Consider the following 26110-nt stretch of genomic DNA (forward strand, 5'->3'; position numbering starts at 1 on the left):
GATTTTTTAAAGAATATTTTTTCAACTCCATCAGTGGAAAAGACTTGGATTTTTAAAGAATATTTTTCAAGGACCATCAGTTGAAGGAACTTGGATTTTTTAAAGAATATTGTTTCAAGGACCATCAGTTGAAGCAAACGCTGGATTTTTTAAAGAATATTTTTTCAACTACCATCAGTGGAAAAGACTTGGATTTTTTAAAGCATATTTTTCAGGGCCATCAGTTGAAGGAACTTGGATTTTTAAAGAATATTTTCAAGGACATCAGTTGAAAGCAACGTGGATTTTTTAAAGAATTTTTTTTCAACGACCATCAGTGAAGAAAACGTGGATTTTTAAAGATATTTTTCAACGACATCCCCCAGTTGAAGAAACGTGGATTTTTTTAAAGAATATTTTTCAACGACCATCAGTTGAAGAAAACGTGGATTTTTTAAAGAATATTTTTCAACGACCATCAGTTGAAGAAACGTGGATTTTTTAAAGAATATTTTTTCAACGTCCATCAGTTGAAGAAACGTGGATTTTTTAAAGATATTTTTCAACGTCCATCAGTTGAAGAAACGTGGATTTTTGAAAGAATATTTTTTTCAACGACCTCAGTTGAAGAAACGTGGATTTTTTAAAGAATATTTTTTCAAGACCTTCAGTTGAAGAAACGTGGATTTTTAAAGAAATTTTTTCAACGACCATCGTTGAAGAAGAAACGTGGATTTTGTAAAGAATATTTTTTCAACGACCTTCAGTTGAAGAAACGTGGATTTTTTAAAGAATATTTTTTTCAACGACCATCAGTTGAAGAAACGTGGATTTTTTAAAGAAGATTTTTTCAACGACCTTCAGTTGAAGAAACGTGGATTTTTTAAAGAATATTTTTTCAACGACATCAGTTGAAGAAACGTGTGGATTTTTTAAAGAATATTTTTTCAACGACCATCAGTGAAGAAACGTGGTTTTTAAAGAATATTTTTCAACGACCATCAGTGAAGAACGTGGATTTTTAAAGAATATTTTTTCAACGACCATCAGTTGAAGAAACGTGGATTTTTAAAGAATATTTTTTCAACGACCATCAGTTGAAGAAACGTGGATTTTTTAAAGAATATTTTTTCAACGACATCAGTTGAAGAAACGTGGATTTTTTAAAGAATAATTTTTTCAACGACCATCAGTGAAGAAACGTGGATTTTTTAAAGAATATTTTTCAACGACCATCAGTTGAAGAAACGTGGATTTTTTAAAGAATATTTTTTCAACGACCATCAGTTGAAGAAACGTGGATTTTTTAAAGAATATTTTTTCAACGACAATCAGTTGAAGAAACGTGGATTTTGTAAAGCATATTTTTTCAACGACCATCAGTTGAAGAAACGGGGATTTTTTAAAGAATATTTTTTCAACGACCATCAGTTGGAAGAAACGTGGGGAGTTTTTAAAGAATATTTTTTCAAACGACCATCAGTTGAAGAAACGTGGATTTTTAAAGAATATTTTTTCAACGACATCAGTTGAAAAAACGTGGATTTTTTAAAGAATATTTTTCACGACCCATCAGTTGAAGAAGAAACGTGGATTTTTAAAGAATATTTTTTCAACGACCATCAGTTGAAGAAACGTGGAGTTTTTAAAGAATATTTTTTCAACGACCATCAGTTGAAGAAAACGTGGATTTTTTTAAAAGATATTTTTTCAACGACCATCAGTTGAAGAAGAAACCGGGGATTTTTAAAGAATATTTTTCAACGACCATCAGTTGAAGGAAGAAACGTGGATTTTTAAAGAATATTTTTTCAACGACCATCAGTTGAAGAAGAAACGTGGATTGTTTAAAGAATCTTTTTCAACGACCATCAGGTGGAAGAAAATGGATTTTTTAAAGAATATTTTTTCAACGACCATCAGTTGAAGAAACGTGGATTTTTTAAAGAATATTTTTCAAACGACCATCAGTGAAGGAAAAGTGGATTTTTTAAAGAATATTTTTTCAAACGGGACCATCAGTTTGAAGAAAAAAGAAACGTGATTTTTTTAAAGAATATTTTTTCAACGACCATCAGTTGAAGAAAACGTGGATTTTTTAAAGAATATTTTCAACGACCATCAGTTGAAGAAACGTGGATTTTTTAAAGAATATTTTTCAACGACCATCAGTTGAAGAAAACGTGGATTTTTTAAGAATATTTTTTCAACGACCATCAGTTGAGAAACGTGGATTTTAAAGAATATTTTTTCAAGACCATCAGTTGAAGAAGAAACGTGGAGTTTTTAAAGAATATTTTTTCAAACGACCATCAGTTGAAGAAACGTGGATTTTTAAAGAATATTTTTTCACCGACCATCAGTTGAAGAAACGTGGATTTTTTAAAGAAATTTTTTCACGACCATCAGTGAAGAAACGTGGATTTTTTAAGACTATTTTTCAACGACCATCAGTTGAAGAAAACGTGGATTTTTTAAAGAATATTTTTCACGACCATCAGTTGAAGGAAACGTGGATTTTTTAAAGAATATTTTTTTTCAACGACCATCAGTTGAAGAACGTGGATTTTTTAAAGAATATTTTTCAACGACCATCAGTTGAAGAAACGTGGTTTTTTAAAGAATATTTTTCAACGACCATCAGTGAAGAAACGTGGATTTTTAAGAATATTTTTTCAACGACCATCAGTTGAAGAAACGTGGATTTTTTAAAGAATATTTTTTCAACGACCATCAGTTGAAGAAACGTGGATTTTTTAAAGAATATTTTTTCAACGACCATCAGTTGAAGAAACGTGGATTTTTTAAAGAATATTTTTTCAACGACCATCAGTTGAAGAAACGTGGATTTTTTAAAGAATATTTTTCAACGACCATCAGTTGAAGAAACGTGGATTTTTTAAAGTATTTTTCAAAACGACCATCAGTTGAAGAAACGTGAGTTTTTAAAGAATATTTTTTCAACGACCATCAGTTGAAGAAGAAACGTGATTTTTTTAAAGAATATTTTTTCAACGACCATCAGTGAAGAAACGTGGATTTTTTAAAGAATTTTTTTCAAACGACAGTAGTGTGCTTATGGGAGATGTGGGAATTCACCACGATTTATCACGGCAAATTCTATTGGGGATGTTGATTTGGGTAAATCACCACGGTGAATTTTAATGGGGATGTTGTCTTGGGAATTGTACCACGGCAAATTCTATTGGGGATGTGATTGGGGGAAATTCAGCACGGTGAAATATATTGGGGATGTTGTCTTTTGAAATGTACCACGGTGAAATAGATTGGGGATGTTGTCTTTTGAATGTACCACGGTGAATTATATGGGGATGTGTCGTTTGATTGTACACGGCAAATTATATTGGGGATGTTGTCTTTGGAATTGTACCACGTCAAATTTTATTGGGGCTGTTGGCGTTGGTGTTGCTAGTTTAATATGAACTACTAGATGGCGCTAGTTTAGCGCAGACACAATCCAAAAACTGTGTATGGGATGGTGAAATTTCAAGTTTAATCTTCACCACTAGCAGAGACACCCTCGAAAAAAAAATGTATTATGATCATATCGAGTGGGACTAAAGAGATTCACCTGTGAGAAGTGAATATAAGTAAGAGGTAAGTATCGAAGAAAATCATTTTATCTAGATGGCTCTCAGAATGCTTTTATATAGTCAACATGTTGATTACTGCAGTCAAATGGCTTATTAATTTATTTAAACATATATTTCAAGAAATCGACTTCAATAATGTGATGATATTATAGAAGAGTTTCAATTGACAAAATATGCTGCAATTATTGATATTTCAGGGGTTTTTAGAAAAACGATAACGAAGTCGAGTGGGTGAACACGAAAATCAGCATGTTGGCTATGCAAACATGATGAGATAAAAAGACAAAACTAACTTTTCGTTGGTACTTGTTTTAATTTGTCTATAATTTAGCGACTCAAAAATGTTCAGTTATTCCCATCGAAACGATATAGGCGACATCTAACGGTGAGTTCCATCCATACTATCCATAAATTATGTTGTAGCATAGACACACTCAAAAAACTATTGAAATATGATTAATCGAATGGGGCTAGAGAGATCCACCATATGAGAAGGGAATATAGCAGAGACCACATTTGGTTAGTATCATAGTCAACAAGAAGATGTGTGTTCTATTATTTTGTCCAGATGGCTCTCCAGTCATTCCCTCGAAACGCTATAGGCGACATCTAACCACCAATAATGTTGTCAGTATACACACTAACAACTATGCTGCTGTAGCCCACTCAAAGCCAAATTCTTCTTGTGTGGACAGGCATTTTTGATACATTATACGATCGCTTTTTGATCGTTTTTGTCGATGAAGAATTTGTTACATTATGTAGCAATTGCGAGAATTGAAACTGAAAGAGTTCATGACAAACCCCTGGCATCAATTCGGTATTGAAGATTGAAGGGATGTGAAGAAGGAACACCCATTGTTTACATTAACTAAAATTGGATTTTCTGTGAAATGGATATGAGAATTTGGGGGAAGCGTTGTTGCAGAGTTCATGACAAATTCTGCTTCAACGATAGATTGGAGCATGAATGAGAACATGCTTAACTATGCTCAAAATTAAAAACTCTAGTAACTCTGTAATATTGTGAAATTCGCGTTAAATATTCCTATATATAGAAGACAATTTCAAGTAAGGCTCACAGTATAAAATTAAACATTGAACGTGATATTATGGCGAACGCAGATTTAATAAACTTATCAATTCTTTCAGTTATAAAAAAATAATAACTTTGAAAGAAATGGAGGATAACAAAGAATACAACATCCATGGCGCCTTTAGAACAAATACAAAATATGGGGAAAGAATTGTGCTGAAAATTAATGATGCTATCCTCTATTTGCCGTCAAGATTCCTCTCGCTGGCGGATGAATACATAAAGAAATAGCTGGTGGGGGTTATTCTGTGACGAAAACTGTGTTGAAAGATGGAAGCGGAAAGAGTCTTTACAAACTAGAATTAAAACATTGGATCAACCAGATTATTTTTATCAACCATATTTAACATAAACTGAAAAGTAAATAAATATTTGTTTGAAACTAAAAATTGCAAGCTGTTTTCATTTTAATGTGTGCAGAGAAATATTTCAGTTTATTAGTGAAGCTTTAGAAAGGAAGATGTCTCTTCTTAATAAGGAAGACGAACGCTTAAAAACCTTTGCTCGCTGGCCTTTAAATTATCCAGATCCCAAGACAATGGCTGCAGTAGGACTTTATTATACTGGAGTAGGAGATATTACCAGATGTTATTTTTGTAAAGTAAACATTCATAGTTGGGATCAAACTGATTGTCCTGTTACTGAGCATCAAGGTTGACATATCGTTGCCCATTACTGGAAGGGCGTGAAACAACTAATGTCCCAACTATTTCAAAAAATTGGAATGTACACCTTCTGAAATTGGTTGTAGATGTTTGTGGTCGTGGAGCGAGTAAATGTTCACCCATTTTCTTATTATTGTTCACTTTCATTACCTTTAATGCTTTAAATAAAGTTTTATGCAAATAATACAGTTGCTTGTTTTTATTTATTAACTTTATTAATTTCATCGTCTAGTATGTAGCCAAGTTCTTTCCAGTTTTGTTCAATGAATACAAATATCTTAAATATATTATTTACGGCACACTTAAATCTAATGCTGCTGTAGCCAATCAAAGCAAATTCTTCTTGTGTGGACAGGCATTTTGATACATTATATCGATCGCTTTTTGATAGTTTTGTCGATGAAGAATTTGTTTACATTATGTAGCAATTTGAGAGAATTGAAACTGAAAGAGTTTCATGACAAACCCTGCATCAATTCGGTATTGAAGATGAAGGGATTTGAAGAAGGAAACACCATTGTTTACATTAACTAACAATTGGATTTCTGTGAAATGGATATGAGAATTTGGGGGAAGCGTTGTTGCAGAGTTTCATGACAAATTCTGCTTCAATCACAGAATTTCTATTTGTTTACAAAATGTAGTCAATAATGTATTGATTGGATTGGAAGAAATTTCAGTACTCAACAAGTCACAGATTAATAAGCATCGTTTCTTAATATTCTTAAAAAAGTTTTTATAATGTCTCAAAAAATTTGTTGGTCATGCAGCCTTTATTACAAGGAAAAAAATGAATTTGTGAAACATATGAAAAGCATTGTATGTTTTGTGATGTTTTATGTGAAAGTGTAAACGATTTAGAATTGCACTTAGAGAACCATCATGGAGATGAGCATGTAATGAAACAAAATCGAGATCAACAACAAGAAAAACTAAAGCAGCAGCATGAAAATAAATCAGCTGTGAAGGTGGAAAAGTTTTGTGGTGATTGTGATAAAATTGTGAATAATATACGATCACACGTTCGTAGCGAAGAACATCGATCCACCGTGAGAAAAAATCTGGATTCTGACATAAAAATTGTTAAAAGTGCATTTAACAAAAATATACTCAGCTATGAGATACAAAACAATAAAGACATTTTGTACCCGATCGATTTTCTTAATGCTTCAAAAGAATTAATAATTAAAACCTTGAAAAATGAGTTAAACGGTAAAACGCTCATAAAATTTAATATGGAACTCCAAGGACTGTATGTGAAACCAAACAATGAAAAAGATGGACCTTCAACTTCCAAAGAGTTAACTATTGAAAATATATTTAATCATATTTCAAAAACAACGCTATTAACCCTGGGAGATGATTTGGAAGAGGTCGTTTTCAACCACTGTGTGGAAATTATAGCTAAATCAGAAGAGTTCCAAGAAAGAGGCTCTAATTGGGCCCTGGAGAAACTTTTAAAACTTGACATAAATGTGTTGAGAGCCAACTTAACACGTGGCTCACATTATATTCCAACTCCGAAATCATTAAGCAACAAGAAGGGTGCGTGCCTTAACATCAAAAACTATGATGACTTTTGTTTTAAGTGGTGTATGGTTGTTGCATTGGGGGAAACTGCATATGGAGATCCGAGTATAACCTCTTCATATAACGTAGACATACACCAAGATGTCATTATTCTGCAGTCTGGAATATCGCTAAATTTCGAACAATTAAATTTCCCATTGGGTCTTAAATATATAAAAAAATTTGAAATGAACAACCCAGAGATTAGCGTAAATGTTTTCGGTTATGAAAACAAGTCGGTCGTTGGTCCATATTACTTAACAAAGGAGACGAAAAGCAATCACATTAATTTAATATTGCTGCACAACGAAGAAAATTTCCATTACATTTTGGTTATGGATATGTCTTGGTAATTATAAACAAAACTTATCAATCAAAACCATATCATAATAATCATGTATTTGTTCTTTTTTTTTCAGTCTTATGCGGTCTCAATTCACAAGTCATAAGGAGAAAGGTTACTTTTGTTTTGGATGCCTGCAATGTTTCCACGATGAAAATAAATGTATGACTCACAAAAAGCAGTGTGGAAAAGTAGTCTGTGCCCTGCCGAACAAAAAGAAGCCGTACTAAAGTTCGTCAATCACAAGAAAAAGGATAAGGTGCCTTTCGTTATTTATGCTGACTCCGAAAGTGTACTGGAAGACGTGCAGGAAGATGAGAACAATGGGGCGAGTAAAAAAACGGAAAAGGTAAAGAAGCATATTCCATGTGCTTTTAGTTATTTTATTAAATGTAGTTTTAATGAAAATTTAAATAAGTTATTTATATATAGTGGTCCCGACGCAGCAAATGTTTTTCTGAAAGAACTAATTCAGGATTGTAAATTTTTGTATGATAGTTACCTAACCAAAACGAAACCTATGAATACTCTAACCCCCGAAGAAGAGACAGCCTTTCTTAGGGATATCAATTGTCGTATATGTGGCGACATTTTAGGTAACGATAGGGTGAAAGATCATTGTCACTTAACGGGGCAATATCGAGGTGCGGTACATAACCATTGCAATCTGCAATATCATCTACCTAAATTTATTCCAATATATTTCCACAATTTTTCTTCGTACGACTGTCACCTCTTCTTTAAAGAGTTAGTTGAATTTGGAGGTGAAATAAGAGTCATACCTCAAAACAAAGAAAAATATATTTCAATGTCTTATTTCATTAATATGGATAACGAGTCAACCGACTCTAGTTCTTTAAAAAGTACAGTTGTTGTAGGAGAAGAAGAAGATTCGAGTGAGGAAGATGATGAGGAATTCCAGCAAGAAGAGGAAAGTGAGGGCAAAAAAGAGAAGAAAAAGAAAATGAATAGATTAGAGCATCGTTTCTTAGATAGTTTTCGATTTATGCCTACTAGTTTGGATAAATTAGCAAGGAATTTATCTCGAGATTCTTTTGTTGCTGTCAGATCTCATTTTCCTGATGATGAATCATTTGAACTTATGACTAGGAAAGGAGTATTTCCCTACGAATATATGTCATCATTTGAAAAATTGAAGGAGAAACAACTTCCCCCTATAGACCAATTTTATAATAAGTTGACCGATACTGAATGCTCGTCAGACGATTATAGGCATGCAACAAATGTTTGGTCACATTTTCGATGTCAAACTATGCAAGACTACATGGATTTGTACTTAAAAGCTGATGTCTTGCTTTTAGCAGACGTATTTGAAAATTTCAGGAGCTTATGTATGCGAATTCACGAACTGGACCCTTGTCAATATCTCACAGCACCATCTCTATCTTGGGATGCAATGCTACTATGTACTAAAGTCGAACTTGAGCTACTCAGAGATATAGACATGTACAATTTCTGCAAAAATGGTATTCGGGGAGGGCTTACCCAGTGCTCAAACAGACACTCGGTAGCAAATAATGAAGATGCTCCCAATTATAATAGTGCCAAACCAGAGGTAAATATCTATTATTTGGATGTAAATAATTTATATGGTACAGTTATGACTGAGTGTCTCCCTGAAAAAGATTTTAGATGGGTGGAGGGTTATGAAATGGAGAAATTCAATGATCCAGCTGTAATATTATCTATTCCTGACAACGCTCCTACTGGTTTTATTTTAGAGGTTGATATTGAATATCCACCGCACCTTCACGACAAACATAACGATTTACCTTTTTTGGCGGAGAAAAAGTGTGTTGAAGGCTCAAAAACTGAAAAACTGATTGCAGATTTTACTGACAAACATCATACACCATACACTACAAATTACTTAAGCAATCTCTGAAACATGGACTAATTCTTAAGAAAGTCCATAGAGTTTGGCTTTCACACAAAGCGCTTGGTTAGCTCCTTACATACTGAAGAATAATGAACATAGGGAAAAGGCTGAAAATGCCTTTGAAAAAGATTTTTTTAAATTATTGAATAACTCTTCATTCGGTAAGACAATGGAGAATATCGACAAAAGAAAAACTGTGAAAATTGTGACAATGTGGGTAGATGAGGCAAACCAAAGAAGAAGGAATGTTGCTAGTAAATTAATCTCGAAGCCAAATTTTCACAGCCTTTCGATATTCTCCGAAAATATGGTTGCTATTCAAATTAGGAATGTCAGAGTAAAATATGATAGACCATTGTACTTAGGGTTCTGCATATTAGATTTATCAAAGTGGGTGATGTATGATTTTCTGTATGATTTTCTAAAAGTGAAATTTGGTGAGGATTTTATTCTAAATTATATGGATACAGATTCGTTCATATTAACATTTTACGGACGGAATTTGTATTCCGAATTATCTTTAGATGAAATATTGGCTAGATTTGACACCTCAGGGTTTTCAAAAGAAAATAAATATAAACTTCCTCTAATTAATAAGAAAAAACTTGGCATGATGAAAGATGAGAATGACGGAAAAACAATGGTTGAATTTGTAGGCCTTCGTCCTAAAATGTATGCCATCAATGTAGTTGATAGCGAAAGAATTAAAAAATCTAAGGGAGTTAAAAAGTCGGTCCTAAAAAAGTATACTATAGATAAATATCGAGAATGTCTTTATAACAAAAGGTTTTTTACGGTACCATGTTTTCGTTTAGGTCAAGGCAGCATACAATATATACAGACAAAATTACTAAAATATCGCTAAGCCATCAAGATGATAACGATTTATTCTAGAGGATGGTATTCACACCTATGCTTGGGGCCACTATAGATTAAATAACCTTCATGAAACAAATGTAAATAACTCAAATGAATCTGTCTCAATGGACTTGGATTAAAATATAAATTTAATTATGATTTAAGTTTCAATATACAGATAAAAGAGCATAGTAATAATATTAATTTAATTGTCTTTATTCACTACAAATGTCATCATATTAATATTTTCTCGCAACACAAAATGTTTAATTTTTAAGTAAATATAAGTGTATTATATTTTAACTAGTCTTTAACTATTCTTATTATAAAATAAAACAAAATATTTTTGTTTATAAATTTATGTAAATTGCGTTTTATTGAAATATTCTTGCAAAGGTGAGTATAAAATAGATTATACTACTTTTCGTACAATTCCTGTTAATGGAACGTACTCGACCAGACGATCATGTATAATTAAACAGTACGCAGAAGTGTTTTGTGGAATTGGTTTATTGGTTTCAAATTGGATTTTTAAATCGATTGGTCCATTCTTAACAGCTTCGTTTTGATTGCTAATGTCAATAACGGCGATGGGCTTGTCTTTAAAACTTGCATATGTAAGAAGTGGTTGTGGCTCCCTCATGTAATATGATTGTTGAAACTTTGTATACATGTCATATAGTACTGCATAGCCATTTTCTTCGAACTTTACATTCAAATCATCGTAAGGATAGGTTTCAGAGTTCAAGTGAACTTTGATGTTTTTAAGTTCGCAATGTTCCAGCTTGTTGTCTTTTTCAAATATCAAAGCAACATATCGTGGTCTTTCATGATTGACAGACAATTTAACACTCCAACTGTGTTGTCTTCCACCAGCAAAAGTTGGATTAAAGTAGCAGTCCCAGCTGCGGAATGCTAAAGGCAACGCTTTTCCATCCTTAATAGTTTTCAAGAAGCTGATTTTTCTATAGTCTGATAATTGAATGTGTTGTACTTTCCATACAACATTTGTTATGGTGAGTTTAATTTCCTCCGTATCCATGGTTGAATAACACACATTTTTATCGTTGGCACTACGCAAAGAATCAAGTCATGCTTGCTGTTGCAAATTACTTTATCAAAGTCCTCTGCGAACCCTAGTAGACGGTTTAAGGGTACACAAAAATTAAAGTATCCTACTGATAAATCATTATCAGCTTTCCATCCCGCTTTGCTCATAACCTTACTTTCGGATTCGCTTAGAGAAATCCAATTTTTAATTTCTGTAGTTATTCCTAGATAACGAGTACGATCAATTTCAACACCATTTAGTTCATAGCGAATTTCATCAAACATGTATCCCACACAATTATTTCTCAGTCTTGCATTTTGCGATACTTCTCCCTTGCTATTTTTCAAATTTCCTTCAATGAATAGATAACTCTCCGATGGAAGTATGTAAAGATCCTGATTTTGTATACTTATCCGAATTTCATCATTATTTTTAAATGATTGAATATATGGAACATAGCTGTGGTAGTCTCTCTTTACAATATTCTCATCCGAGAATGGACGCTCATTAATGTTAAGTATTTCAGACATTTGGTTTGACTTTAAGCTTAATAAGTTTTAAAAACTCTTTATTTTCCTTTGAAATTGTAGGTCTTGTCGGTTTGACAACTTTGTGTTGAATGTGTCTTGGTATTTGTTTATGATTGTATTTATTGTAGATAATCATGATTGCATTGGTCTTATATGAATACGTAGCGTGATTTCTTCCTCTCTAAAATTTATAAAGCGACCTTCTTGATCTACTATCTTTATCTCCAGACGACCGATTTCTTTGACGTTCACTGGTAAATAAATGAGATTCATTGGCCTCTCTACCAATTTATATCCCGGAGGAACATTAAGAGCAAATTCATGTAGAATATGCGTTGGCGACCCATTCATGAATGATCCAGTTACAATATTGCAGTGTATTTGTATGGCATTAACCTTTAAAATGTCGACTTGAAGGTTTGAAGTATGTTTTTTCCCAGATTCTAAGATTTTTTCGGTAAAACCAAAAAGCTTGCCTATAGATTTTTCTTTATCAAAGTAAATAGGATCATGAGAAGACATGATTTCTACTTTTAGCGTATTATTATTCGCCTTAATTTCAATGGATCTATTCTCGTGGATAGTTTTATATTCCGTTTCCAAGTAATTCGCAATATCTTGCAATTCATAGGATCCTATAGGTATTTTTATAATATTGTCTCCAATGTGAAAGAGATTGTTATCATTATCCACATTGGGTATTGAATTGTATGATTGGAAATCTATTAGGCAACACTCATAACTACTATTTCCCAATTCAATTGGGGGTAAATATGTTGAATGTAGAATTGGAGATTTACCGGACACAGTAAACGTTCTTGACATTGCAAAATTCTTTGTCGTAATAATTGAAACACAAAATATGCATACGTATATATGGGTTTTTATTTATTTAAATATATGCTTGTATATTGTATATCTACATATTAAGATTATATGATATGATTCTTATCTATCCATGAATTATGTTTGTCTGAGAATCCCAGCCACTTAACCAAGACTTTATTACCTTTTGTTTTTAAAATTTTCTCAACTAAATACGTGTTGGGATATTTTGTGGGTAAAAGTTCTTCTTTGTAGAAACATCCTTGGATGGGATTTCCTTCATAGTCTTCTAATAAATAAGTAGCGGGGTTTGTTATTCTTATTGTTCTTATCTTGAATATTTCCGTAGTCCAATTTGGCGTGTATCCCTTTTCAAATTGATGTTTATATTTGCTAATGCGTACATGATCACCCACACGAAAGTTTTGTCTCCTAAAAATTTTTAAGTGGTTATAAGCAGATTGCAACAATGCCTTCTCATTCGATGAATTTACTTGAATAGGGGCCATTTTTATTGTTCGATGAGGTGTTTTATTGTATTGTTTAACCAATTCTCTATAAACGTCAATCCATAGATAATTCCCATTATAACTGAACTCCTTCCACATTAGCGACTTCAAAGTTCTATTAAAACGCTCAACAATTGAGGCCTTCAATACACTATATGTGGAGTAGTGGTTTATGGAATATTTCTGCATTAGTTTTTTAAAATCTGTGTTGAAAAATTCTTTTCCATCATCGGTTTGCAAATTTTTTGGAATTCTTCCTCTTTGTAAGATTTTTTCAAAAGCCATAGAAACATCCGTTGCCGTTTTTGTTTTAAGGGCTTCACACCATGCGAATTTCGAAAATGTATCGATGACAGTTAACAAAAATCGGAACCCCTTGTTTGCTTTTGAGTAACTGCCCATTTCAACTAAATCTGCTTGCCAGAGATCATCAATACCCTTTGTAATAACCCTTCGTCTAGGAAAGTTTTTTCGTGCTTGATGATGAAGTTCATTTACCAAACCCCGCTTTTCCATTGTTTTATTCGGTATGATATATTAAAGCTGGTGAGTTGAATGGAGCTTGCGATAAGGCTTTAAATATTTCGTTTTGTGAACGTTTGAGTTGTGATATTTCTTCTCTTAGGAAGGTGCACTCTTGAATGAATTTTTTCTTTAAAATTTCTTGAATGTGCTTGATTTGCGTATGTACGTATGCTTGGTTGACCGCATCCGCTCCTTCTGCTGGAGATGCAACATTCCTAATCTTTTTATTTTGCACGTTAAGGTTGTTATCTTCATCAATATTGACTCCCAATAATCTCGAAACATTTTCTCTCACTGCTATTGATTGATTTTTTTGATTGTAATGATGTCCAAACTTGTCAACAGTCATATGTTGTATGCTCCTTGAGAGTATTATTTAATATATTATATTTCCTTCTCGCAGTTCCTCGATAATAGAAACAATTTCATTAGTATGGTTATTGTTTCCGGCTTGTTGTGATGCCAACAACAGCTTTAATCGTTCTATCAATTCGTTGGGATCGTCCCAGTATATATAGTTGGGTTTACCAGGATTTATTGTCAGTAAGCCTTTGCCGCTGTGAGTATCCTCTATTATATTTTTTATTATTTTCTTATATTTTGTCCCCTGTTGGACTTTGTTCGTCCATTAGATTCATAGTTTATTTTATGCGCATTTGTGTCTAATAATATTGTTTTGTAAATATCGAGTTCTGTATGATCATAGTTCTTGGGGTCTTGATAAAACAACAGTTCAAACAAACCGGGTGTTAATGCCCAATTTTTATTTCCAATCATAATCTTTTCATTGCTTATTTTGAGTGGTTGGTCCCCAAATCTCCATTCTCCATTGTTATCTTTGTGTGGACCATAGACTACATCTAGTTTTTTAATTTTCTTCAAGAATGATAGATTCATAGGTTCCTCATTGTTGGAATAAAATTTGTCGTCGTCTTGTGATGTATTAAAGGAATCGAAATTTTGTGTGTAATCTACTTTATGCTTTAACCCCTCCAATGCATTGGAATCTAACTTAACATCTGGTTTATAATTCTTAAGGGGTGTACTTGTAATAATAGAATCTCTGTACATTTCCATTTTCTCTTTCTTAGGCATAATCATTTTGGAAGTATTTTCAGTTGAAAGCTTTAGTAGTTTGTTTATTGGCTCCGTTATTGGTTTGAAAGTATTTTTCAATTCTGTAGTTTTAGCTTCTTCACCCATTTTAATGCTTTGAAATTTCTTTTTCAAGACATTTCTGGACTTAACAAGCCGTTTCAGCATTTCCTCCTCCATGGCTGTAGGTGCACTAATATAAATTAACATTTGCAAATACTTTAAATAATATTAAGGTTGAATAAATATATGAAAGCCTTTTCTGTATCTTCCAGAGTGAATTTCGTCATCCTTGGAAATCGTTAGAAATCCATACTTTTCCTTCCAGCATTCATGACAAATTTTTTTGAAATCTTCAAAACTAATGTCACATCCGACGTGATCATTAAATATATGTCTTAAATTCAGATCATCTTGTTTAAACACGATTATAAAATTCGCATTATCACGCAATAAATGTTTTGGTATACGTGTGTATGTTTGACACAAATAAAACGAATCAACATTCTTATGTCGCCCCATACTGAAGTAATTTTTAATGTTGTTTTGTTTATCGCATGCAACATCATCAAAAATCATGATTGAGTTTGGCTTTATTTCGTCCGTTTGTATAACATCGTCATTGTTATTAAATGTATACAATCTCATCCCCTTTATAGTGGATATCAGTTTCTTTAGGTACTCATATTTGTCTGATATAGCGATTTTGAGTAAATGTAAACATTTTCAAATTTTAATCCATTGGGGCTTTCTATCAAACTAAGCATCACATTAGTCTTTCCACAATTTGATGGTCCTACTATTAAGGCTCGTATAGAATCAGGCAGCAAAGTACTATGTCGAGGGGTCTTTCTTTGCATAAAATCCACATTTTTAACAATTATTTTAGCTTGTTGTTCCATTAATCTCATGATTTAAACTAATGAGTTTTAAGAAAACATTCATATTTATAATATAATCAAATATCAATATTTCTTTCGTTCAGCGTCCCGCTAAAAAGTATAAAATGATTGTTTACAACACGAAGCGATTTATTAGAAAGAAACACGTTCAAGGAGGAGGACTGGTAAATAAGTTGATTAACTCTTTACCCGTTGAACTTCATTTACCAGGATATCAATTTTGTGGACCTGGAACAAAGCTAGAAAAACGTATTCAAAGAGGAGATCAAGGTATTAATCCATTAGATGCAGCGTGTAGAGCACACGATATTGCCTATTCACAAAATAAAGATATTGAACAACGTCACATTGCTGATCGTGAACTAACTGAACGGGCTTGGGAGCGAGTAAAATCGAAAAATAGTAACATTGGAGAAAAAATTAGCGCATATCTTGTAACTAACATAATGAAGGCTAAGACAAAGCTAGGCATGGGTAATAAAAACCCCAAACAAATATTGGGTCAACAACTTTTTAAAAACGCTTTAAAAAAAGCTACAAGTTCCCTTAAAAGCAAAAAACCAACTGATATTGATGAAGCCATAAAAATAGCCAGACATGAAATACAAAAGACGTTTCGAGGAAAAAAATCAAAGGTCGCTATACCGCGAGTAATAAGCGTGCCCAAAAGAGGTGGATTTCTTCCTCTCATTCCCATTCTAACTGGATTAGGAGCATTGGGAGCCTTAGCATCGGGTAGTTCAGCAATTACCAATGCCGTTTTAAATGCAAAAAAAGCCAAACAAGAGTTGGATGAACAAACCAGACATAACAAAACAATAGAAGCTATAGCTATGGGTAAAGGTCTCTATCTCAAACCATATAAAAAGGGCTATGGAATTTATGTTGATGAAAATAAAACTCCAAAAAACTAATTAAGCAGCTACCCAAAGGTCCTCTAACCGATGTAAATATTAGTTTTTTTGGGAAAAAATATATACCTCACTTTAGAGGTGTTTATATGCGTGATAATCTACCTAAGAAACCACATCGAATTGAATGTGGTATCATAAATTTGGATGTTAGCAGTGGACCTGGCACGCATTGGGTGGCATATAATAAAATCAATAATAATATCGACTATTACGACAGTTTCGGTAATCTTCAACCCCCGATAGAAGTTTTACGGTATTTGGGACCAGCTATTACATACAATTATAAAAGAGATCAACGATTTCATACATACAATTGTGGACATCTTTGTTTAAAGTTTTTATTGGACATGAACAAAATTTTATAAATACTCCAACATCGATGATATCCCCTCCATTCAAATTCAACTTTCCTAAGAAGATGATTGAAATCAATAGATCGGATATTGCACTGGTTGATTTTCAATATTGCCATGGAAACCACAAGAGTATTTTCGTGAAGGAACTATCATATATGTGTGGTGCTTCTGTTGTTCCACATTATTTTTTGTTTCGTCCACCTTTTAATATAAAAGAACTTACTGGGGAAGCATGCAGAACAAATGCCTACACCAAGACACATGTGAATGGCTTAGATTGGACAGATGGAGAAAAAAATTATAATGATGTCGAGAAAGCTCTTACACCATTGAACAATTATCAATATATTTTTGTTGTTGGACAAGAAAAGAAAATCTTTTTACAGAAATATATTCATTCTACCATTATAAATTTAGAAAATAATATGAAACTTCGAGCTTGCCAAAATTATTTTACAAACTGTCCTATACATTTGGACACTAGATTTAAGTGTGCCGTAAATAATATATTTAAGATATTTGTATTCATTGAACAAAACTGGAAAGAACTTGGCTACATACTAGACGATGAAATTAATAAAGTTAATAAATAAAAACAAGCAACTGTATTATTTGCATAAAACTTTATTTAAAGCATTAAAGGTAATGAAAGTGAACAATAATAAGAAAATGGGTGAACATTTACTCGCTCCACGACCACAAACATCTACACCAATTTCAGAAGGTGTACAATTCCAATTTTTTGAAATAGTTGGGACATTAGTTGTTTCACGCCCTTCCAGTAATGGGCAACGATATGTCAACCTTGAATGCTCAGTAACAGGACAATCAGTTTGATCCCAACTATGAATGTTTACTTTACAAAAATAACATCTGGTAATATCTCCTACTCCAGTATAATAAAGTCCTACTGCAGCCATTGTCTTGGGATCTGGATAATTTAAAGGCCAGCGAGCAAAGGTTTTTAAGCGTTCGTCTTCCTTATTAAGAAGAGACATCTTCCTTTCTAAAGCTTCACTAATAAACTGAAATATTTCTCTGCACACATTAAAATGAAAACAGCTTGCAATTTTTAGTTTCAAACAAAATATTTATTTACTTTTCAGTTTATGTTAAATATGGTTGATAAAAATAATCTGGTTGATCCAAATGTTTTAATTCTAGTTTGTAAAGACTCTTTCCGCTTCCATCTTTCAACACAGTTTTCGTCACAGAATAACCCCCACCAGCTATTTCTTTTATGTATTCATCCGCCAGCGAGAGGAATCTTGACGGCAAATAGAGGATAGCATCATTAATTTTCAGCACAATTCTTTCCCCATATTTTGTATTTGTTCTAAAGGCGCCATGGATGTTGTATTCTTTGTTATCCTCCATTTCTTTCAAAGTTATTATTTTTTTATAACTGAAAGAATTGAATAAGTTTATTAAATCTGCGTTCGCCATAATATCACGTTCAATGTTTAATTTTATACTGTGAGCCTTACTTGAAATTGTCTTCTATATATAGGAATATTTAACGCGAATTTCACAATATTACAGAGTTACTAGAGTTTTTAATTTTGAGCATAGTTAAGCATGTTCTCATTCATGCTCCAATCTATCGTTGAAGCAGAATTTGTCATGAAACTCTGCAACAACGCTTCCCCCCAAATTCTCATATCCATTTCACAGAAATCCAATTGTTAGTTAATGTAAACAATGGTGTTTCCTTCTTCAAATCCCTTCAATCTTCAATACCGAATTGATGCAGGGTTTGTCATGAAACTCTTTCAGTTTCAATTCTCTCAAATTGCTACATAATGTAAACAAATTCTTCATCGACAAAACTATCAAAAAGCGATCGATATAATGTATCAAAATGCCTGTCCACACAAGAAGAATTTGCTTTGATTGGCTACAGCAGCATTTTTTTAGTGTGTATATGCTACAACATTAATTGGTGGTTAGATGTCGCCTATATCGTTTCGAGGGAAATGACTGGAGAGCCATCTGGACAAAATAATAGAACACACATCTTCTTGTTGACTATGATACTAACCAAATTTGTCTCTGCTATATTCACTTCTCATATGGTGGATCTCTCTAGCCCCATTCGATATGATCATATTTCAATAGTTTTGGAGTGTGTCTATGCTACAACATAATTTATGGATAGTATGGATGGAACTCACCGTTAGATGTCGCCTATATCGTTTCGATGGGAATAACTGAACATTTTTGAGTCGCTAAAATTATAGACAAATTAAAACAAGTACAACGAAAAGTTAGTTTTGTCTTTTTATCTCATCATGTTTTGCATAGCCAACATGCTGATTTTCGTGTTCAACCCACTCGACTTCGTTATCGTTTTTCTTAAAACCCCTGAAATATCAATAATTGCAGCATATTTGTCAATTGAAACTCTTCTATAATATATCACATTTATTGAAGTCGATTTCTTGAAATATATGTTTTCAAATAAATTAATAAGCACATTTGACTGCAGTAATCAACATGTTGACTATATAAAAGCATTCTGAGAGCCATCTAGATAAAATGATTTTCTTCGATACTTACCTCTTACTTATATTCACTTCTCACATGGTGAATCTCTTTAGTCCCACTCGATATGATCATAATACATTTTTTTTTTTCGGAGGGTGTCTCTGCTAGTGGTGAATATTAAAACTTGAAATTTCACCATCCCATACACAGTTTTGGATTGTGTCTGCGCTAAACTTAGCGCCATCTAGTAGTTCATATTAAAACTAGCAACACCAACGCCAACAGCCCCAATAAAATTTGACGTGGTACAATTCAAAAGACAACATCCCCAATATAATTTGCCGTGGTACAATTCAAACGACAACATCCCCAATATAATTCACCGTGGTACATTTCAAAAGACAACATCCCCAATATATTTCACCGTGGTACATTTCAAAAGACAACATCCCCAATATATTTCACCGTGCTGAATTTCCCCCAATCAACATCCCCAATAGAATTTGCCGTGGTACAATTCCCAAGACAACATCCCCATTAAAATTCACCGTGGTGAATTTACCCAAATCAACATCCCCAATAGAATTTGCCGTGATAAATCGTGGTGAATTCCCAACATCCCCATAAGCACACTACTAACGACCATCAGTTGAAGAAACGTGGATTTTTTAAAGAATATTTTTTCAACGACCATCAGTTGAAGAAACGTGGATTTTTTAAAGAATATTTTTTCAACGACCATCAGTTGAAGAAACGTGGATTTTTTAAAGAATATTTTTTCAACGACCATCAGTTGAAGAAACGTGGATTTTTTAAAGAATATTTTTTCAACGACCATCAGTTGAAGAAACGTGGATTTTTTAAAGAATATTTTTTCAACGACCATCAGTTGAAGAAACGTGGATTTTTTAAAGAATATTTTTTCAACGACCATCAGTTGAAGAAACGTGGATTTTTAAAGAATATTTTTTCAACGACCATCAGTTGAAGAAACGTGGAGTTTTTAAAGAATATTTTTTCAACGACCATCAGTTGAAGAAACGTGGATTTTTTAAAGAATATTTTTTCAACGACCATCAGTTGAAGAAACGTGGATTTTTTAAAGAATATTTTTCAACGACCATCAGTTGAAGAAACGTGGATTTTTTAAAGAATATTTTTTCAACGACCATCAGTTGAAGAAACGTGGATTTTTTAAAGAATATTTTTTCAACGACCATCAGTTGAAGAAACGTGGATTTTTTAAAGAATATTTTTCAACGACCATCAGTTGAAGAAACGTGGATTTTTTAAAGAATATTTTTTCAACGACCATCAGTTGAAGAAACGTGGATTTTTTAAAGAATATTTTTTCAACGACCATCAGTTGAAGAAACGTGGATTTTTTAAAGAATATTTTTTCAACGACCATCAGTTGAAGAAACGTGGATTTTTTAAAGAATATTTTTTCAACGACCATCAGTTGAAGAAACGTGGATTTTTTAAAGAATATTTTTTCAACGACCATCAGTTGAAGAAACGTGGAGTTTTTAAAGAATATTTTTTCAACGACCATCAGTTGAAGAAACGTGGATTTTTTAAAGAATATTTTTTCAACGACCATCAGTTGAAGAAACGTGGATTTTTTAAAGAATATTTTTTCAACGACCATCAGTTGAAGAAACGTGGATTTTTTAAAGAATATTTTTTCAACGACCATCAGTTGAAGAAACGTGGATTTTTTAAAGAATATTTTTTCAACGACCATCAGTTGAAGAAACGTGGATTTTTTAAAGAATATTTTTTCAACGACCATCAGTTGAAGAAACGTGGATTTTTTAAAGAATATTTTTCAACGACCATCAGTTGAAGAAACGTGGATTTTTTAAAGAATATTTTTTCAACGACCATCAGTTGAAGAAACGTGGATTTTTTAAAGAATATTTTTTCAACGACCATCAGTTGAAGAAACGTGGATTTTTTAAAGAATATTTTTTCAACGACCATCAGTTGAAGAAACGTGGATTTTTAAAGAATATTTTTTCAACGACCATCAGTTGAAGAAACGTGGATTTTTTAAAGAATATTTTTTCAACGACCATCAGTTGAAGAAACGTGGATTTTTTAAAGAATATTTTTTCAACGACCATCAGTTGAAGAAACGTGGATTTTTTAAAGAATATTTTTTCAACGACCATCAGTTGAAGAAACGTGGATTTTTTAAAGAATATTTTTTCAACGACCATCAGTTGAAGAAACGTGGATTTTTTAAAGAATATTTTTTCAACGACCATCAGTTGAAGAAACGTGGATTTTTTAAAGAATATTTTTTCAACGACCATCAGTTGAAGAAACGTGGATTTTTTAAAGAATATTTTTTCAACGACCATCAGTTGAAGAAACGTGGAGTTTTTAAAGAATATTTTTTCAACGACCATCAGTTGAAGAAACGTGGATTTTTTAAAGAATATTTTTTCAACGACCATCAGTTGAAGAAACGTGGATTTTTTAAAGAATATTTTTTCAACGACCATCAGTTGAAGAAACGTGGATTTTTTAAAGAATATTTTTTCAACGACCATCAGTTGAAGAAACGTGGATTTTTTAAAGAATATTTTTTCAACGACCATCAGTTGAAGAAACGTGGATTTTTTAAAGAATATTTTTTCAACGACCATCAGTTGAAGAAACGTGGATTTTTTAAAGAATATTTTTTCAACGACCATCAGTTGAAGAAACGTGGATTTTTTAAAGAATATTTTTTCAACGACCATCAGTTGAAGAAACGTGGATTTTTTAAAGAATATTTTTTCAACGACCATCAGTTGAAGAAACGTGGATTTTTTAAAGAATATTTTTCAGGTATCCAAGATACGTAGATTTTTTTAAATATTTCAAGGATCCAAAAAACGTAGATTTTTTTAAATATTTCTAGGATCCAAAAAAACGTAGATTTTTTAAATATTTCAAGAATCCAAATAACGTAGATTTTTTTTAAATATTTCAAGGATTCAAGAAAGGAATGTTGATTTAATTTTTGATTTTGTTTTTTTTTTTTTTTTTTTTGTTCATCGATTTTCTTTGCATTTCCTAAATTGCACTTCCTTTTTTCATTATTTCCTTTATATAAATATTTTTGTCCTCCTCTCTTTGCAGGCAATTCCGGCGATAACAATCAGTCTCCCATGCGTAATCCACCCGATGCTTTTCACAATTCGGCCACCAGCCTGGCCCAGAATAATCCACTCGCCATAATAATTCAAGCGATTAAAATGCAATCATGTGGGATTTACAAGCGTTTAACGAATTTAATTCAAACGCTGAGAGGGGCAACAATGCGGGAAACAAAGGTGGCAACAACAAACCAAATGGAAGGAAAATCCGATAAGGCGGCGACAAAAGGAAGTTCGGCTACAAAATCACTTGGAAAACCCACCATGGTTTCACTTTCCATGGCAATTGAGGTGATGGTGGTGATGTTGCTTGGCATCCTGGCGGTGGGTGTGAGCCTGCTGCTGCTGGAGAGCAAACCTGCCAACACAACAATAAACCACACAGCGGAATACGTGTATGGCAAACAAAAGCATCTCTGGCAGATTGTCAGATTTCTGCGTCTTCAAGTATCAGGAAAATGGTTTTCATTCCGCACGATGACATTTTCATTCAAACCGCGGCCAAAGAATTTTACCCAGCCAATGGAAAATTATGAGCAGCTTGAGTGCCACTATACGCAGCAGCAACAGCAGCCACTGACGCATCCTGGGGAGACGATGCGTGAAAATCTTATTATGGGAAATGAATTCAAAATGTGGCATGACAAGGCGAAGAGGACGACGACGACGAGAGTGTTACAAGTGGCATGTGTCAATGAGGCGCAAACGAAAGGTGATGCTGCCGGGGGCGATAACAATTGTGACAACAACAAAGGCTCTGGTAAAGGTGTTGTCGATGTTGCCGTTGTTGTAAGGTGTGATAAGGATGTCCTCCCCCAAAGTAGTGTTGGTAAATTGACAATCGCCAATGAGCCGATGAATGAAAGAAATCAACAATTTATTGATGAAGTTAATGCCGTTCGGAGTCAAGTGAAGAACAATGGCGTAACAGATAAACTACGTTCGAAATCGACAAACGACAACAAAAGCATTTATAGTTACTTACTTTATCATCGATCGGAATTTCCCAAGAAAATGACAAGTATCCCCCTTGTGTCCTCTTCCAAGGAAACGAATATGCAAATATCACAAAACTGCTTTTATTACACGAATAACCAAAATAATTGCCCACAAAATATTGACTCAAACTCAATAAAAGTAACCGTAATTTCAAGGATATTGGAGGCTTTATTTTTCACCAAACTCTCCAAAATCGTTGCTTCACATCACAAAATATTCTTGAATTTAAGATGAAATGTTTTCGCTTAGACCATTAATACCTGCCCTCATGTATACCACACACACAAAAAAAAAGAACTTAAATCCAAATTTTGAAAAAAAAAATCGAATCTCAAACAAATGCTGATACACGCTCACATAGCCATATACTAGAGATTTATATATATCAAAAATTAGAATTGTAAGTGGAAAATTTGGAAAAAAAAATACTTATTTTAAGAAAATGTTGTTCTCCATAAAATGCATTTGTAAATATAGAACCTATCCATTTCCAAGTCAAGCCGTAAAGATTTTCAAATTTTGAGTTTAAATTTATATAAATTTTGCAGTTATCACAAATACCTTAAATTTTATTGACATCAAACTAGAGATCTCAATTTTATAACCTTTGGTAAGGTGCTTAATTGCCCTATACATTGCAGTTCAATTCCGTAATGTCCGTTAGAGTTGTGTGAATCTAGTCCAAAGTGCAGTACACCAGTTCCGAAAAGTATGAGTGATTTCATATCGCTCATACGCAGAATTTTCATACAAGCGGCGAAGTCCACGGAACTACAAATTTTTATACTACAACAAAGTCAAACGCCATAATTTTTACATTTTTATACCCTACACGACATAGTGGTAAGGGTATAATGTCTTTCTGCATTTATTTGTAACATGGAGAAGAAAACGAGGTAGAGATATTTTGATATAGCTCCCATATATATCTTCATCCGATTTTAGGTTTTTTGTGCACCAGATAGCTAATATCAGTCAAAATGGTGTGGAATTTGCTACATCCGACCGAATTTAGCCTACAAGCATGCACTTCAAATTTGGTGAAAATCGGTTGAGATATAGCTATAGCTCCCACATATATCTTCATCCGATTTTAAGTTTCTTCTGCAACAAATGGCTAATATAAGTTCAAATGGTGTGAATTTTGCTACACCTGACCAATTCAGCATGTGCTTCAAATTTGGTGAAAATCGGTTCAGATATCACTATAGCTCCCATTGGTGTTGTAAGTCCCTCACATTCGTAATATGCACTCCATGAGACCGATATTTTGCACCAGATATCAGATACAGCCTAGCAATTCATGATTCAAATTTTATCAAGATCGGTTCCGACTTGGATGTAGCTCCCATATATATCTTCATCCAATTGTAGGTTTCTTGCGCACCAAATGGCTAATATCAGTCCAAATGGTGTGAATTTTGACACTTCAGACCGAATCAGATGGAGCCACGAAATAGCTGTTTTCAATTTTATAAAGATCGGCTCAGATTTGTATATAGCCTCCATATATATCATTATTCGATTTCAGGTGTATTGTGCACCAAATAGCTAATATTAGCCCAAACGGAGTGAATTTTCGAAATTCAACCGAGTTTAGGATATAAGGAAGAATTTCAAATTTGCTCCCATATATATGTTTCATCCGATTTGGTTTTAAATCTCCAACTTTCGGGATATGCATTCTGTCATAAGGATATTTTGTATCAGATATGTCATAGAGCTCAGAAATTGCAATATAAACCTTTCATTTACGAGAGTTCTACTAAATATGCATAGTGGTGTAGGGTATCATATAGTCGGGCCCATTCGACTTTTAAGCTTTCCTTACTGGTTTTTAGATTTATTGAATAAAAACCAAAAATGTCGGAAATAGCATCAAATTTTAAAATAAGTTTAAATTTTTTCTAATTGGTTGCCTTTGGCATGAACTATGGCCTTCAAACGGCCAATGAAACCATCACACCTTGCCCGAATGTTGCTCTGCTGTATTTTGGTCCATTCCCGGCGAAGCGCTTGCTTGAGGTGATCGACACTTTCGCATTTTTTAGTGCCAACCTTGCATTGGCCATTGTGCGCTGGTAATGAAGCGAGAAACCTCATTCTGTAACCATTACTGGGTGGCGCGCGCGCTATGTACGATGGTGTTGAGTCCTGTTGGAATGTCCAAGGTCTGCGGCCAAAATGTTTGCGTGCCCAAGGCTTTAATACACCCTCCAGAACATTTTCGCCATAATATTCGGCATTTATTCTGATGCCACAGTCGATTAATACGAGCGGGGAGGAGCTGTCGGCTGTTATGGCGGCCCACACCATCACCATGGCCGGCGCTTGAGTTCTGGTGGTCAACCGATGGTGCACATTTTTATCTGACCTCTTTGGCAAGTAAACACGATCATTTTGTTTGTTTACAAACAGCTGCACAACGAAGGTTTTCTCATGGGAGAAAACCAAATTCGGCAGTTCACCACTTTCGGCCAAGCGAAGCAACTCTAATATAATGAGCTGTCACTGGAATAATTTTAACAGCTGTCGGACGAGTGGCTTAGAAATGTCGGTAGTCTGAAGTTGATTGCAGTTTTTTCATCTCACCCTGTTTATGTTTCATCCGATTTGGGTTTTAAGTCCCTCACGTTCGTAATATGCACTCCACAATAATGATATTTGTCCAAAAATCACTTATGAAACTCGATAATACCTCTGCGAAATTTTATTGAAATCGGTTCAAATTTTTATTTACC

At 33.4% G+C, this 26110-nt stretch overlaps 1 protein-coding gene across 1 annotated transcript in view; it reads left to right on the forward strand.

Annotated features, from left to right (window-relative positions):
- The window catches only part of LOC101899204 (muscle M-line assembly protein unc-89), a 293843-nt gene extending 269908 nt beyond the window's left edge, over positions 1-23935 (forward strand). Inside the window, exons 11-12 of the mRNA XM_059130241.1 lie at positions 22354-23294; positions 23918-23935. Coding sequence (XP_058986224.1) covers positions 22354-23294; positions 23918-23935 — 959 coding nt within the window. The remainder of the gene's footprint in view (positions 1-22353; positions 23295-23917) is intronic.
- The last annotated feature ends 2175 nt before the right edge of the window (positions 23936-26110 follow it).

The sequence above is a fragment of the Musca domestica genome, unplaced genomic scaffold (assembly GCF_030504385.1).
Source record: "Musca domestica strain aabys unplaced genomic scaffold, Musca_domestica.polishedcontigs.V.1.1 7, whole genome shotgun sequence".
In the NCBI taxonomy this organism is placed as follows: domain Eukaryota; kingdom Metazoa; phylum Arthropoda; class Insecta; order Diptera; family Muscidae; genus Musca; species Musca domestica.